Raw genomic sequence first — 12,992 nt, forward strand, 5'->3', positions numbered from 1 at the left:
TACAATTATTCTGGTCCTGTAAACTTACATTTATGATTTAAATAACAAACTGCGCCCCTATCAAATATATCACACATTACTGTCACAAAAACAGCATAAAACACCCAACTTTTCATATCCACAATAACTAATATCACAGCTTTTCCTATGGAAAATGGGAGTTGTAGTTCGTTTACTTCCGTGGAATACTAGCAGACGGACGGCGCGTGACAATTTTAGAACTACATATCCCATGATGCCTTTCAGTTTGAGGTTTTACGCCTACGCAAAGAAAAACCCTCAACTGTAATCCCTTTCTACTGTAGCGGTACATGGTGGGTTCGGTTAAGAAGGGTAGCAGAAAAATTATATAAATATACACACTTAAAGAGTGTTATACTCCTCATTTATTCATACAAAAATGGACAATTCAGGCAAGGAGAAAGAGGCAATCCAGTTAATGGCTGAAGCTGACAAGAAAGTGAAGTCCTCCGGCTCTTTTTTAGGAGGAATGTTCGGGTAAGATTAACGTTAACGTTAGCTTTCGACACCGGAGCTCATTATTTGCACTGCGTTACCTGGTTAAAGCACAAAACATTTATATGTCACCTGTCTTGTGTACATGCTCAATATACTGTATATTTATATATAATCATGTGAATATATTGTCACATCTGGAAATCTATATATTCAGGTGGGTATGTTTACAGTGTTTTGGTGACAGCTGGCTACGTGACTAGCTATGCGATGCTAGCTCATTGTGTGTGTGTGATAGACAGAGAGACAGACAGAGACCAAAAATACATAGCCGTGTTTTCTTTTAACTAACAAAGCCGACAGTATAACAAGTTAAAGGTTTTGTTTCAGTCCAGTATGCTTCATCATTGACGCATATCTGACAGAGCAGCATTATTTCCTCAGCACTTCTTGCACGCACTTTTAACGCATTAGAGTTTAATTCAGTGATCTGCGTTGTCTGCAAATTTATCTGACTTTATTATAGCCGGTTGCTTAGCGACACTCGTTATTTTCCGCTCGCGCGCTGTCTCCGGTTTCCGCAGTGTTGACGCAGTTGTGCTGTTAGTGTATGTTGACACTGTGCATGCACACACAGGACAACAAATAAAATAAATGTAAAATGTTACACAATACTCGATGTTTTTACGTCCTTACTTGTGCCAAAATAACATAGAAGATGTGTAGAAAAAGACCAAAGAAACCAAACAATAATGTTTTTTTAAGTCGTGGCCTCTGCAAACCCGTTTGGAAAACGGTTCCGGTCCAAACTGCGTGTTTGTGATTGGATAAACTGCCTGTCAATCATTTTATACGCACTATACTGTACGGGACATTGTAGGTGATGGGAGTGGAGCTTGGTAAACATGGCGGATATGGGGGAAGGATCAAGGAGGGAAAACCCCGCCCACTCGACTGCTACTGAATTGCTGGAAAATGTTGGGAAAAATAAATAAATAAAAAGGATTAATCTTACCTAATACACCCTTAAGCAACCAGACAGTGATGTTTAATATTGCAATAACTATTTTAAGCATCCTCCTCTGCAACGCTTTTGGGTTTCCATTATTATTATTATTATTATTATTATTATTATTATTATTATTATTATCCATTATTGGGGTATTACTGTAATGTCAAGTTATGCCAAACAATACTATTTTAAAAACCTAAAATCTAAATGATTTTTCTAAAGTACTCATATACATATTACATATTCATTCATATACATTAATTCATTCTTTATTATCATTTTATCCTGGTTAGGGAGTCGGTGGTTCAGAAGCTTGAGATTAATCTGCGCACCAGTGAGGCAGAATGTAGTCTCAAATGATTACATGTACTGTCACAAATAAATGATAGAGTCTCTGCGACGCCGAACAAAACAGCCAGACTACACACGCCACTCCAGAAAAACAAGATTCAGTCACTGTGTCTTTGTTAAGAATGAAACAACAAAATGAGCATGATGTGTGTAGGCCTAATCGTGACAAGGTGTTTACAATTTTAGGGCACGTTGCTGTAGGAACTGTATCATGTGCAAATCATTTTATTTGTTTTTAATGATACAGATATAATAATTCTAATCTGTTCAAAATATCCAACCCCCAACCTGCAGACATAAAATCAACGTATGGAATCAGAAACCACAGACCTTACAACACCAGTTGTAAATATTGACCACTTGTCCCCCGAGCCTTCCCTGACCGCTCTGTAAATGTAAATAGAAGCCTGAATCGAAAAGCCAGGTCTAATAGATGAGACAGTATTACATACTGCTGCTTCTACTAACTTTAGAGATATTTAATTATTATAGACTGTAAAGCATTTAAATGTGTACAAACAGCATGTATCAAATGCACATGGAGAAAAGCTGTTTGATTAGAAAAGCTTGCGATGACCTTGAAAATTGCCTTATTTGAGTTTTCCCAGGAGACTACAAAACTAAATCAGGCCTTGTATCAGACACCTGACAGTCACGCTTAATCCAAAAACCCCAGAATATTTATCCTCCCTGCATAAAAATGTGATGTGCCATTGAATAAAATGTTAGTGTTTATTTGGTTAGAATAACATGTTGAATTTATTGCATATGATATCTTCCCAGAGGGAATCACAAATTAGAGGAGGCTTGTGAGATGTACGCCAGAGCAGCCAACATGTTCAAGATGGCAAAAAACTGGACCGGTAGGTAACTCACTTCACTGTACACAGAGTTATTATGGATTACAGTCACAAGACAGCAACACGTTAATATTCAGTAATTCATTCAGAAGTTTTTAGGTGCATGGAGTTTTTGTAGCATCATTCACATATGATCTTGGACATAATATGTTCTCTGTTGGTGTGCAGCTGCAGGAAACGCGTTCTGCCAGGCAGCCAGACTACACATGCAGCTCCAGAACAAACACGATTCAGCCACTAGCTTTGTTGATGCCGGAAATGCTTTCAAGAAGGCTGATCCACAGGGTGAGGGCCGACGACCTGTCTGTCATCGTAATTTCATTATACGTTTGCTTCAAATAAGCCTTAGATGTTTCCCATTCATTGTCCTGTCTCCAACTGAAAAATAATCTATATCATATTAATAAGGTCTGTAGACATTTTGTAAAATAACAACCACAGTTAGGCCTTTCATAAGTTATGCAATTAATAACATTTTGTTTAAACTTGATTCCCACCATGATGTTGTGTAGATGCATGATTTATAGTCCCAGTTTTGTTCTATATCCAGAATGTGAATAGTTCAAGGGGGGTGAATAATTATGCAGAACGGTGTTAATTGTCAAAATATATGTTTGCTTTATTTATTATTTTTATTTTTAAACACACATTCCTGATGTGTGTGTGTGTGTTATATAGTGGCTCCACACTGTGAACTCATAAGTTTGTTGCATCTAAATCCTTTTTCCCTTTTTTCCTTTAATGCCTTCGATAGAGGCTATCAACTGCTTAAATGCAGCCATCGATATTTACACAGATATGGTAAGGTGAAGTTAGACTTGCCTGTGATAATGAATGATTAATAGCTCTTTGTGTTAATGCGTACGATTAGCCCTGGCAGTGTTTATTTACCTCAGTCTGCACTCTTCACTGTAGAAAGGTGGATTTTGAAGCCTTATAGGTATAAACTATAGATCTAAAGGAACTGGGTGTTTGCTGACTTGGCGATTTTCTATTCCCTCCTCAGGGGCGATTCACTATTGCAGCCAAACACCATATCACAATTGCTGAGGTGTACGAGTCAGAGCTGGTGGACATTGAGAAGGTAGGGCATTTTATACAAGCACAGGGAACAAATAGTGCATTTAAGTGTTAAATCTAATCTAATCTTTAATTAGGAAAGATGTGTTTGTGTCTGTTGATGTGTTGGCACTGGAGCTTTACTGTAGTCTTCTCTGTAAAAACCTGGTTCTAATAGTGTAAAGCAATTCTCAAGTCATGGAAGCTTCCCGAACACAGAGATATAAAGATTTGCTTTGTAAATGATATTAAATCTTCAATAATTAAATCATTAAGGCTATTCAGTTTATAACATTGAAATATATTACTCTGAAATATATACTCTGAATAAATATACATTGATCAGGCATAACATTATGAGCACAGACAGGTGAAGTAAATAAGACTGATTATCTCCTCATCATGGAACCTGTTAGTGGGTGGGATATATTAAGCAGCAAATGAACATTTTGTCCTCAAAGTTGATGTGTTAGAAGCAGGAAAAATGGACAAGAGTAAGGATTTGAGCGAGTTTGACAAGGGCCAAATTGTGATGGCTAGACGACTGGATCAGAGCATCTCCAAAACTGCAGCTCTTGTGGGGTGTTCCCGGTCTGCAGTGGTCAGTATCTATCAAAAGTGTCCTTAAAGTCCTGTAAGTTGCAGGCCCCACCTTGCTTTCTGCTGTTAACATCTTGGTGCCAGATACAAAAGCACACTTTAAGGGATTTAGTGGAGTCCATGCCTCAATGGGTCAGGGCTGTTTTGGCAGCAAAAGGGGGACCAACACAATATTAGGCAGGTGGTCATAATGTTATGCCTGATCAGTGTATACACTGAATTAATGTCCTTGAGTAGGTTTATTTCACTGTCAAGGGTCAAGAAGCTTTTTATTGCTATTTCCACCATATATAAGCTGTGAAATGAAACAACGTTCCTTAAGGACCCTGGTGCTACATAAAAACACATAATGCATAACACAACACAGAGCTAAGGACTGAAAAATGCAAGTTAACCTAGCCTCATAAAGTGCATAGTGTGCAACCTAGTGCAAACAGTGCAAGACAAAAGACAAGTGCAGACAGACAATACAATACATTACAGGACAGATACAAAACACAGCACCTGATCCATTGTGCAAAAAAAAAAGAATGCTTGTTTGTAAACATATGTACGCATATGATAGCAGCAGTTGGTAGCAGTATTAAAGTCTGAAGGCAGAATTTTAAAGCTGAAAGCTGTTGCAGATGAGAAGAGTTGAGTTTGTGTCAAGACTATATGATGGCACTGTGCTAAGAACATATTCAAAGGATTTGGTGATCATGAAAATAGAAAATAGAATAAAAATAAAATAAAAAAAGTTTTATTGTTTATTGTCTACCTCATTGACATTTTTTAAGACAGCGATGTTTAGAGCAAATACAAAATCTTTCCTCCTCCATCATGATTTAAAATTGCGACCTAAGGTTTAAAGAATAAATGCTTTTCTGTCGTGCCAAGATTTACTTTTAGATACAAAGCTGCAGTGCAACACTTCTACATTTAATACATAAAAGTTGTTTGCTTTTCTTTTAGGCAATTGCCCATTATGAACAAGCTGCAGACTATTACAAAGGCGAGGAGTCGAACAGGTCAGTTGTTGATGTTTTAAAGAAGAAATGTTTGATTGCATTAAAAGTAAATGTTACTTGGTGATCATTTTGATATGGTCGTTTTATTTGGCAGCTCTGCAAACAAGTGTCTCCTGAAGGTTGCTTCATACAGTGCACAGCTGGAACAGTATCAGAAGGCCATCGAGATCTATGAACAGGTCCTTTATGACTGCTGGGGTGTTTTTAAAAAAAAAAAAAAAAAATTAAAATGAATAAATAAAATAAAAGAATATTGACTTTGATTTTACCTGAATGTTTTTAGGTTGGAACAAACACCATGGACAACCCCTTACTGAAATACAGCGCCAAAGAGTATTTCTTCAAAGCTTCATTATGTCACTTCATCGTAGATGAGCTGAATGCGAAGGTCAGTCTTCAGACACCTTTTAAAATATGGGTGTGTATTGTCTTGATTTTGATTATTTTACACTATATCCTGAAACCTATAGCTTGCTGTTGAGAAGTACGAGGAAATGTTCCCAGCGTTCTCAGATTCAAGAGAGTGCAAACTTCTGAAGGTCTGTAAGCCTTACATTTAAAAAGGTTCAACAATAAAGCCATTTTGCTCATAACTCATATGTTTCCTTACAGAAACTCCTGGAAGCCCATGAGGAGCAGAATGCAGAGGCTTTCACAGAAGCGGTAAGATTTCTTCTATTTTCCGAATCAGTCTGAATAAACTGACTTTTAGCTACAAGTTGATCTTGTATTATTTAGACAATATTTCTGGATAGTTAATGATCTAGTTCAACTCTCACTGTTATGCTGCAGGGCTGAAAAGAATCAATAGCCTGGAAGAAGCAAGTTTCATGTCCAGGCTTTTAGATTTCTATTCATGCTTGCCCAGCAGACAAGTAGAGTAAGAAATAAATGCTTCTTGAGTCTTTTGGTTTGAGGACTGTTTAATCGTAATGTGTGTTTCATGGTGGAGTCTTTTGAGAAACTCTTTTGCCTGCTACACACAACCACCAGGTGAAAAATCCTTGCTAGACTTCATTAATATCTTTACATCTGATGTGAGGACAGAACACATTTAAAATTTTATTGGAAGATGATATCGATCACATGCACATTCATTCCTCCATAGTCTATATTAATGCATTTATCTCGTAAACCATGTTGGCTTAGCCTATTGTAGTAGGTTTCCAGGCAAACAAACACACAGCTAGGCAGCACACTGGAGCATTTACTTGCTTGGTGGACTCGCTAATACACTCCTGATTTGCAGTGAAGTTGTCAGCCAATAAAACTCAAGTGTGTATGTAGTGTACAACTGTTTCTCCTCCCTTTACTAGGTGAAAGAGTTTGATTCCATTTCACGTCTGGACCAGTGGCTGACCACCATGCTTCTGCGCATCAAGAAAACCATCCAGGGTGATGAAGGGGACTTGAAGTGAAATGGTGAAGGTGTGAGGAATCCATCTGAGGCATGCCACCCCTGCCCCAATGCGTTTCATTTCATTTTTGTGCAATGGCCAAGACCAGGTTTCTGACTACAGTATGTTCAATTTATTGCTGCACCATTTATAGAGAATGTACAAACCTATGTATAACCTATAAGTTATAAATCTTATTTTTAATATATTCACCCGTCTGGATGGCTGCATCTAAGGAATCATGTTTTCATAACACTATGGGTATGTAGTTGAGTATAGGAAACATCGTGGATAAAAGACGGATGTGAGAACTCGATCTCTGCTGGAGTTTGGATGGCGAGTGCTGCATGACACGTAGATGCAATTCTCTTGAATATAAATAGAAGACTTATTCTTCTTTTGGGAGTTGATTTGTCTGTCTTTATTGTCATTTAGTGAGACTTGGATTGGATTGGATAATATTAGTAATCCCCACAAATTGGAGCAGGTTTTTTTTTTTGGACCATCAACCTTCATTCATTTAATAATTTCCTTCAGGTTTATATACATCCTTGCTTATCATCATCATGTTTTATTTTTCTTGATCTGTCATCTCTTTTTGCAGTAAGTGGGTGGGGTATTATACTTAACCCATAAACATTTTTGCTTTTTGTTTGTTAGCGTATTCAAACTATGAAAAGTTTGATATCCCTGTAGCCTGTCAGTGCCGCTCTGTGTGTCGTGTTGTGCACCCATAGTTCATGCAGCACTCCAGCTAGTGCACTCTCCATACTAAAAAGGTATTTAGCAGCGCATGTCACTGTGTATTAGTGTTGTTGATGTTCAGTATCTCATTGTGTGTACACTTTTCAAACAAGCCATCAGCGGAAGCGGCCTACATGCTTATCAAAGTTCTTTGGGACAGAGCTGTTGGTGGCTTCACTTGCTGAATGGCTCTCTGAATGTACAGAAATAAAAGATCGATATTATACACAAATGTGACCTGCCAGAAGTTTGTTAAAACACTGTACTATGCGAAGCATTGTGGCCAAGTGAAATATAGAAAAACAAAGAATCTTACTAATTTCCAAATGATTAATATATTTGTCCACTGGTTATACAACATGATTGACTGCTATATGTATATTTTTTCATTTAAAAAAAAAAAAAAAATATGGTAATGTTTCCTACCAGAACAAGATCTTTAAACCACACAACACAAATCTCAAACAATTATTTTGTTTTAATATCCCCATTCTTATTGTGCAATATAAATAGTTCTACTTTCTAAGCATTGATCCCCTAAAGAAACCACTCAGCGGTCCTGTGAACAGAAATGGAATCTTTCCTCTGAGTAATATTATTTATAGTTTCTTATACAACAGCCATTGCTATATTCACATTAAATAGAAGAATCCCCAACTGATACAGTGTATAAGCAAGACCCACTAAAAAGCCTTTAAAACTACTCTACTGTAGAGATCTCCATGGCCTCTACTGTTTCTGTGTTCTGCACATGCTCAGTCTGGTGTAAATCTGACTGCTGTGCCTCCTCAATCTGCTCCTCCTCTGACTGTGTTGTAACACATTCGCTAGTTGTAGACAAAGTGACTTCAACTGGAGAGAGAATGCCTTCTGTGACTGTGGCTACAGGTGCTGCGGAGGTTGCTGGAGCCAAGATGGCATCAGAAACAGTGGCTGCCTCACTGAAAGCGACTGTGCCGGTCAGTGAGGCTGAGCCAGAGATGGAATGTGCAACAGAGATAGGAATGGAGAAGGGCAGAGCAACAGGGATACCAACAGTGGAACTCTCTAGTGAAATGACGCTGGCTCCGTTTCCAGTGACGATGGGCTGCAGCTGTGTACCAGGTGGCACCTCTGTCTGGATAACAGTCAGATTGGCCAGTGTTCCATGACTAACCACAGCGATGGTGCCAGGGTCAGCCCAGTCTCCAGAGATAGTCACTGGCTCCTCTGGTATAGACACCGTCTCCTGTGTTTTAACCTCAGTCTGATCCTCCGCTGCCTGATGTTCATCTGCATTCACTGCTGCCTTGTCCTTCCTTACAGATGAACCTTTTGCCTTTTTAACACGTTCCTCTACATTACCCTCCAACACAACAAGGTAATTCTTCCAAGGTGTATCTTTATCATGGGTCTTCATTTCACACAATATAAGGAGGGAGAAAAAAGATAAAATTAGTAAACAAACAAAACAAGTCGTTTGATTATCCCTTGGTCATTTTTATAAAGGTATAGCTATATAATATACACCGATCAGGCATAACATTATGACCACCTGTCTAACATTGTTAGTCCTCCTTTTGCTGCCAAAACAGCCCTGACCCCTCATGCACTGTGTATTCTGACACCTTTCTATCAGAACCAGCATTAACTTCAGCATTCTGAGCAACAGTAGCTCATCTGTTGGCCCATGACCCTGTCCCCAGTTCACCACTGTTCCTTTATTGGACCACCTTTGATAGATATTGACCACTGCAGACTGGGAAAACCCCACAAGAGCTGCAGTTTTGTAGATGCTCTAAGCATACAGGAACAGTTTTTTTTAAATCCATACACAACAGTAAGGACTTCATCAGCTTACCAAAGTGTGTCGGCGGACAGTAGATTTGTCTGTAAATGTTCGGCCACACATGCTGCACATGTACGGTTTCTCTCCCGTGTGGATCCTCTGATGCCTCTGAAGAGCATTGAGCTGAGTGAACTGCTTATCACAGTCTTTACAGTGGTAAGGCCTCTCACCTGAATAAAGCATATCAGGAAAACTCATTAAAATCTTTCTAATGTCTTGCCTGAGACAGGCTAAATCTATTTCTATTTCTAGCAGGCATCATTAGGTAGGTAAACAGCATTATGGGTAATGTAGGACATAGTTGACAAAAGTGTATACAGACCAACATACTGATGAAAGACATTTAAGCAGACGTGCATTACAAAATAAATCTTTGATGCAAATGAAAATTAATGTGGAAGTTGTTCAGGATGGATTTGCCTTTAAAATAAAGGAGTACCTGTGTGAATTTTCATATGCTGATGGAGAGAGTTCCGCTGTGCAAATGCTCTTCCACAGTTTTCGCACTTATATGGCTTCAAGCCTGAATGGATTCTTGCATGGTGTTTCAGGTATTCTTTAGAGGCAAAGCTTTTCCCACAATTTTCACACATATAGGGTTTCTCCCCTGTAAAGACAAACATCATACATAAAATACCATGCCTCTAAGACAGAATACTTTAAAATAGCACAGATCAGTGATGCAAGCACCTGTATGGGATCGCTTATGATAAGCCAGCATGTGGTTCTGGGTAAACCTGGCATCACACAGGTCACAAGCAAAAGGCTTCTCACCAGTGTGGATCCTGAAGAATATCAAACAAGGTGTTAAAGCATCACAAAAAAGGTGTCTCAAAAAGGAAATTCAAAGCCACTTCAAATAGCTTAGTTACCTCTGATGTGTCTTGAGTGCTGAGCTCTGGGAGAAGCGAGCTCCACACTCATCACAGCTGTAGGGTTTGTCCCCCGTGTGCGTCCTCTCGTGCAGGTTGAGAGCCGTCCTCGAACTCAGAGATTTGCCACAGATTGGGCAGTGGTGTCGCTCGGTTCCACCCTCATGCACCTGCCTCATGTGCCTCGTGACATCCTTCTTGCGCTTGAAGGCCTTACCACACATGCCGCAAAGAAAGAGACGCTCGTCACTGTGCACGTGCCGCTCGTGAATCTTCAGGTTGCAGCGGTTGGCGAAGGTCTGCTGACAGACGCTGCAGCGGTAAGTCGTGTCAGCTTGGAGTCCATGACTAACCTTAACATGCTTCAAGTAGCTTTTCTCATAGCGAAATGAACGGAAGCACATGTCACAATTGTATTTCGAGCCGACTGGCTTGCATTCCTTTTCAGCTGCTTCGGTTCCTTCGATGACAGCAGGTGGTACGTCAGATTCTTGAAACTCTTCTTCCGACACGTCACGGTTGAAAGTGTATGGTGATTCAGAGCCACTGTCAGTGACAGCCTCCTTCTGGTGTAAAACTGGCTCAGTGGTAACGTCCGATTCTGTTTCTCCGACCACTTGTGAAGCACCTTCTGTTGCCTCTGATTTGTCTTGAAGCAAAAAAGCATCAGAAGCCTCAGGTGGAGATGCTGCTTTCTGGTACGGCTTCTTCTTGTTGAAGTCTACAACGACTCGTCGGCCGGCTAACCTGCTGCTCCTCCTGCCCTGTAGCAGTATTTTGTCCCCTCTTTCAGTGCTTATGGTTTTCAGTGTAATTTTGAGCTTTTTCCTTTTATCTAGTGCTCTCTTTACAGCCTTTTTTGACCTCTCCTTCAGTAATTTGCCTTTGCTAGCTAGGGCACTTTCAGAATTATGAGCCAGAAGTTTGGTGTTGCAAGTTTCTACAAGGTCTTGGCAGTCAAGAAGCTTCGCCATCTTTAATATGTTGTCGAGGCAGCTCTCCTCAACTTCCATTTTTCCAGAATACACATACTCTAAGAATTTGGTAAAGACCTCGGGTGAAATGGTATTTAAGAATATTTTTTCCACTCGCTCCTCTGCTAAGAGGAGGGTCTTAAAATAGCCACTAGATGCGGCAAGGACTATTTGATGGGCTGTAAATTCTTCCAGTTCCCCATGAAAATCCACTTGCACTGTGAGATCACACAGGTTCCCTTTGACTCTTAATTTCCACATTGCCCCAAGTAAATGCTCATGGTATGAGCTGGATATGAGCTGAACCACTTGATCTTTCATTTTTCCTGTGTTGTGCTTTCCTGAAACGGTACACATTGCAAGTGAACACATACAACTTCATTCCTTCACTTCTTTATGTTCTTCAGGTTTTATTTTAAATGCAATATACAAAGTACACATTTCAATCATGAACCTTTAGTGCGTTACTGGAAAGTATTTAATGTCGTATCTTGACAGGTTAATACCTTTAAGGTACCTTGATTAAAATGTCTCGTTAACTCAGTGGTGCAATTTTCTGAAGAATAACGCTTTACATAATTTTATATCATTTTTATTAGTAGCTGCTAATCTCTAGGTTAGCTTGCTACCCATAAATTGTAGCTCGATGACTAGCCAGCTAGTTAGTTAGTTGGTTGAGGCCATACATGCTAGCTTATCAGCTAATTTCGACCCACTTGTGTAAAACCGTGTAGTATTTCATTGTTTCAGATATTAAATGTTTTAAGAAGTAGCCCCTTTTAGGCGAATATATACAATTGTAACTACAATGCATTTCGTGCTACAAGCTAGCTACACACTTTGCCGTAAATAACAAAACCAGCGTTAACCAAATATTATCAGCTAACTGGTGAGCCAAATAGTTATTAGCTTAGCTTTAGCAATCTACGTGTTTTGGAAGTAGCTAACAGCACGAGCTCTCTAAACATGAAAAAGGAGGCAGCTAGCTGCAAGAAAGTGATTTCACTGAGCTCGGCTTGTTTAGTGCGCAAAGCACTGAATGGAGAGTTTACATAGCTGTTACTGGAAATGTCTTACCGTAAGCTCGGTAAAATGGCAGCCCTGTACAAACATACGCTGTGTATGAGAAAGTATTTCCTGTAGAAATCGCACCCAGCTCTCAGTCCGCCATGTTGGAGACGGAGCACGGGAATTGTAGTCCCATCCCGACCCCCCCCCCCCCCGACCCCCCATTCAAAAGAAGAGGAAAACTATTAATCTTTTACAGTCGTCTTTTCCATAGTTTCATAGACACTTGTTCGCACTTATATTCTATTTATCTGGGCTGTTACTCCTACTAACGTGTTGGGGAGGAGGGATGAAACCGGAGAACCCTGATGAAACACACATGAACATGGAGAATCTGCACAGAAACAGAAAATACAGACAGACAGAAAGATAGACAGACAGATAGATAGATAGATAGATAGATAGATAGATAGATAGATAGATAGATAGATAGATAGATAGATAGATAGATAGATAGATAGATAGATAGATAGATAGATAGATAGATAGATAGATAGATAGATAGATACTTTATTTATCCCAATGGGAAATTTACACCAATGGGAAATTTACAACACAAATTGCATCAACAGAAGTGTAAGATTTTCAAGTGTATATTGCTGTTTTATTAGCCGAGTAATGTACTGTATGCAATTCTTTAGTGTACAGTATACTGAGGTTTAACATTTAGTATATTTATTGCCGTCATTTTGAAGTCTCTGATCACGTCCCAGCCATAATCATCATACATCAAGGTGTCCAGAAATGTCTTGATGCTGTTG

At 39.3% G+C, this 12,992-nt stretch overlaps 2 protein-coding genes across 2 annotated transcripts; one reads left to right on the forward strand and one right to left on the reverse strand.

Moving 5' to 3' along the window:
• Positions 1 to 261: 261 nt before the first annotated feature.
• On the forward strand, positions 262 to 7,721 carry napbb (N-ethylmaleimide-sensitive factor attachment protein, beta b). Its single transcript, XM_058379316.1, has 11 exons — positions 262 to 498; positions 2,603 to 2,682; positions 2,848 to 2,964; positions 3,434 to 3,480; positions 3,686 to 3,763; positions 5,293 to 5,348; positions 5,443 to 5,527; positions 5,632 to 5,736; positions 5,819 to 5,887; positions 5,961 to 6,011; positions 6,665 to 7,721. The coding sequence occupies exons 1-11, from the start codon at positions 401 to 403 to the stop codon at positions 6,764 to 6,766; spliced, it is 888 nt and encodes a 295-aa protein (XP_058235299.1). The 5' UTR covers positions 262 to 400; the 3' UTR covers positions 6,767 to 7,721.
• An 84-nt stretch (positions 7,722 to 7,805) lies between these two features.
• On the reverse strand, positions 7,806 to 12,368 carry gzf1 (GDNF-inducible zinc finger protein 1). Its single transcript, XM_058379315.1, has 6 exons — positions 12,241 to 12,368; positions 10,190 to 11,504; positions 10,008 to 10,102; positions 9,757 to 9,924; positions 9,330 to 9,487; positions 7,806 to 8,882 (listed from the first exon to the last, which is right to left on the reverse strand). The coding sequence occupies exons 2-6, from the start codon at positions 11,482 to 11,484 to the stop codon at positions 8,190 to 8,192; spliced, it is 2,409 nt and encodes an 802-aa protein (XP_058235298.1). The 5' UTR covers positions 11,485 to 11,504; positions 12,241 to 12,368; the 3' UTR covers positions 7,806 to 8,189.
• Between the last annotated feature and the right edge of the window lie 624 nt (positions 12,369 to 12,992).

This window comes from Hemibagrus wyckioides, linkage group LG25 (assembly GCF_019097595.1).
Source record: "Hemibagrus wyckioides isolate EC202008001 linkage group LG25, SWU_Hwy_1.0, whole genome shotgun sequence".
NCBI classification, from domain to species: domain Eukaryota; kingdom Metazoa; phylum Chordata; class Actinopteri; order Siluriformes; family Bagridae; genus Hemibagrus; species Hemibagrus wyckioides.

What these genes read in the sequence shown, in the direction of transcription:
- napbb (XM_058379316.1), top strand. Translation starts at nt 401, where the DNA reads ATGGACAATTCAGGCAAGGAGAAAGAGGCAATCCAGTTAATGGCTGAA. An exon ending in TCGATATTTACACAGATATG is followed by an intron (nt 3,481 to 3,685) that starts GTAAGGTGAAGT and finishes TTCCCTCCTCAG; the next exon opens with GGGCGATTCACTATTGCAGC. An exon ending in CCATCGAGATCTATGAACAG is followed by an intron (nt 5,528 to 5,631) that starts GTCCTTTATGAC and finishes GAATGTTTTTAG; the next exon opens with GTTGGAACAAACACCATGGA.
- gzf1 (XM_058379315.1), bottom strand. Translation starts at nt 11,484, where the DNA reads ATGAAAGATCAAGTGGTTCAGCTCATATCCAGCTCATACCATGAGCAT. An exon ending in TCATAAGCGATCCCATACAG is followed by an intron (nt 9,925 to 10,007) that starts GTGCTTGCATCA and finishes TTGTCTTTACAG; the next exon opens with GGGAGAAACCCTATATGTGT. An exon ending in GCATATGAAAATTCACACAG is followed by an intron (nt 9,488 to 9,756) that starts GTACTCCTTTAT and finishes TGCTTTATTCAG; the next exon opens with GTGAGAGGCCTTACCACTGT.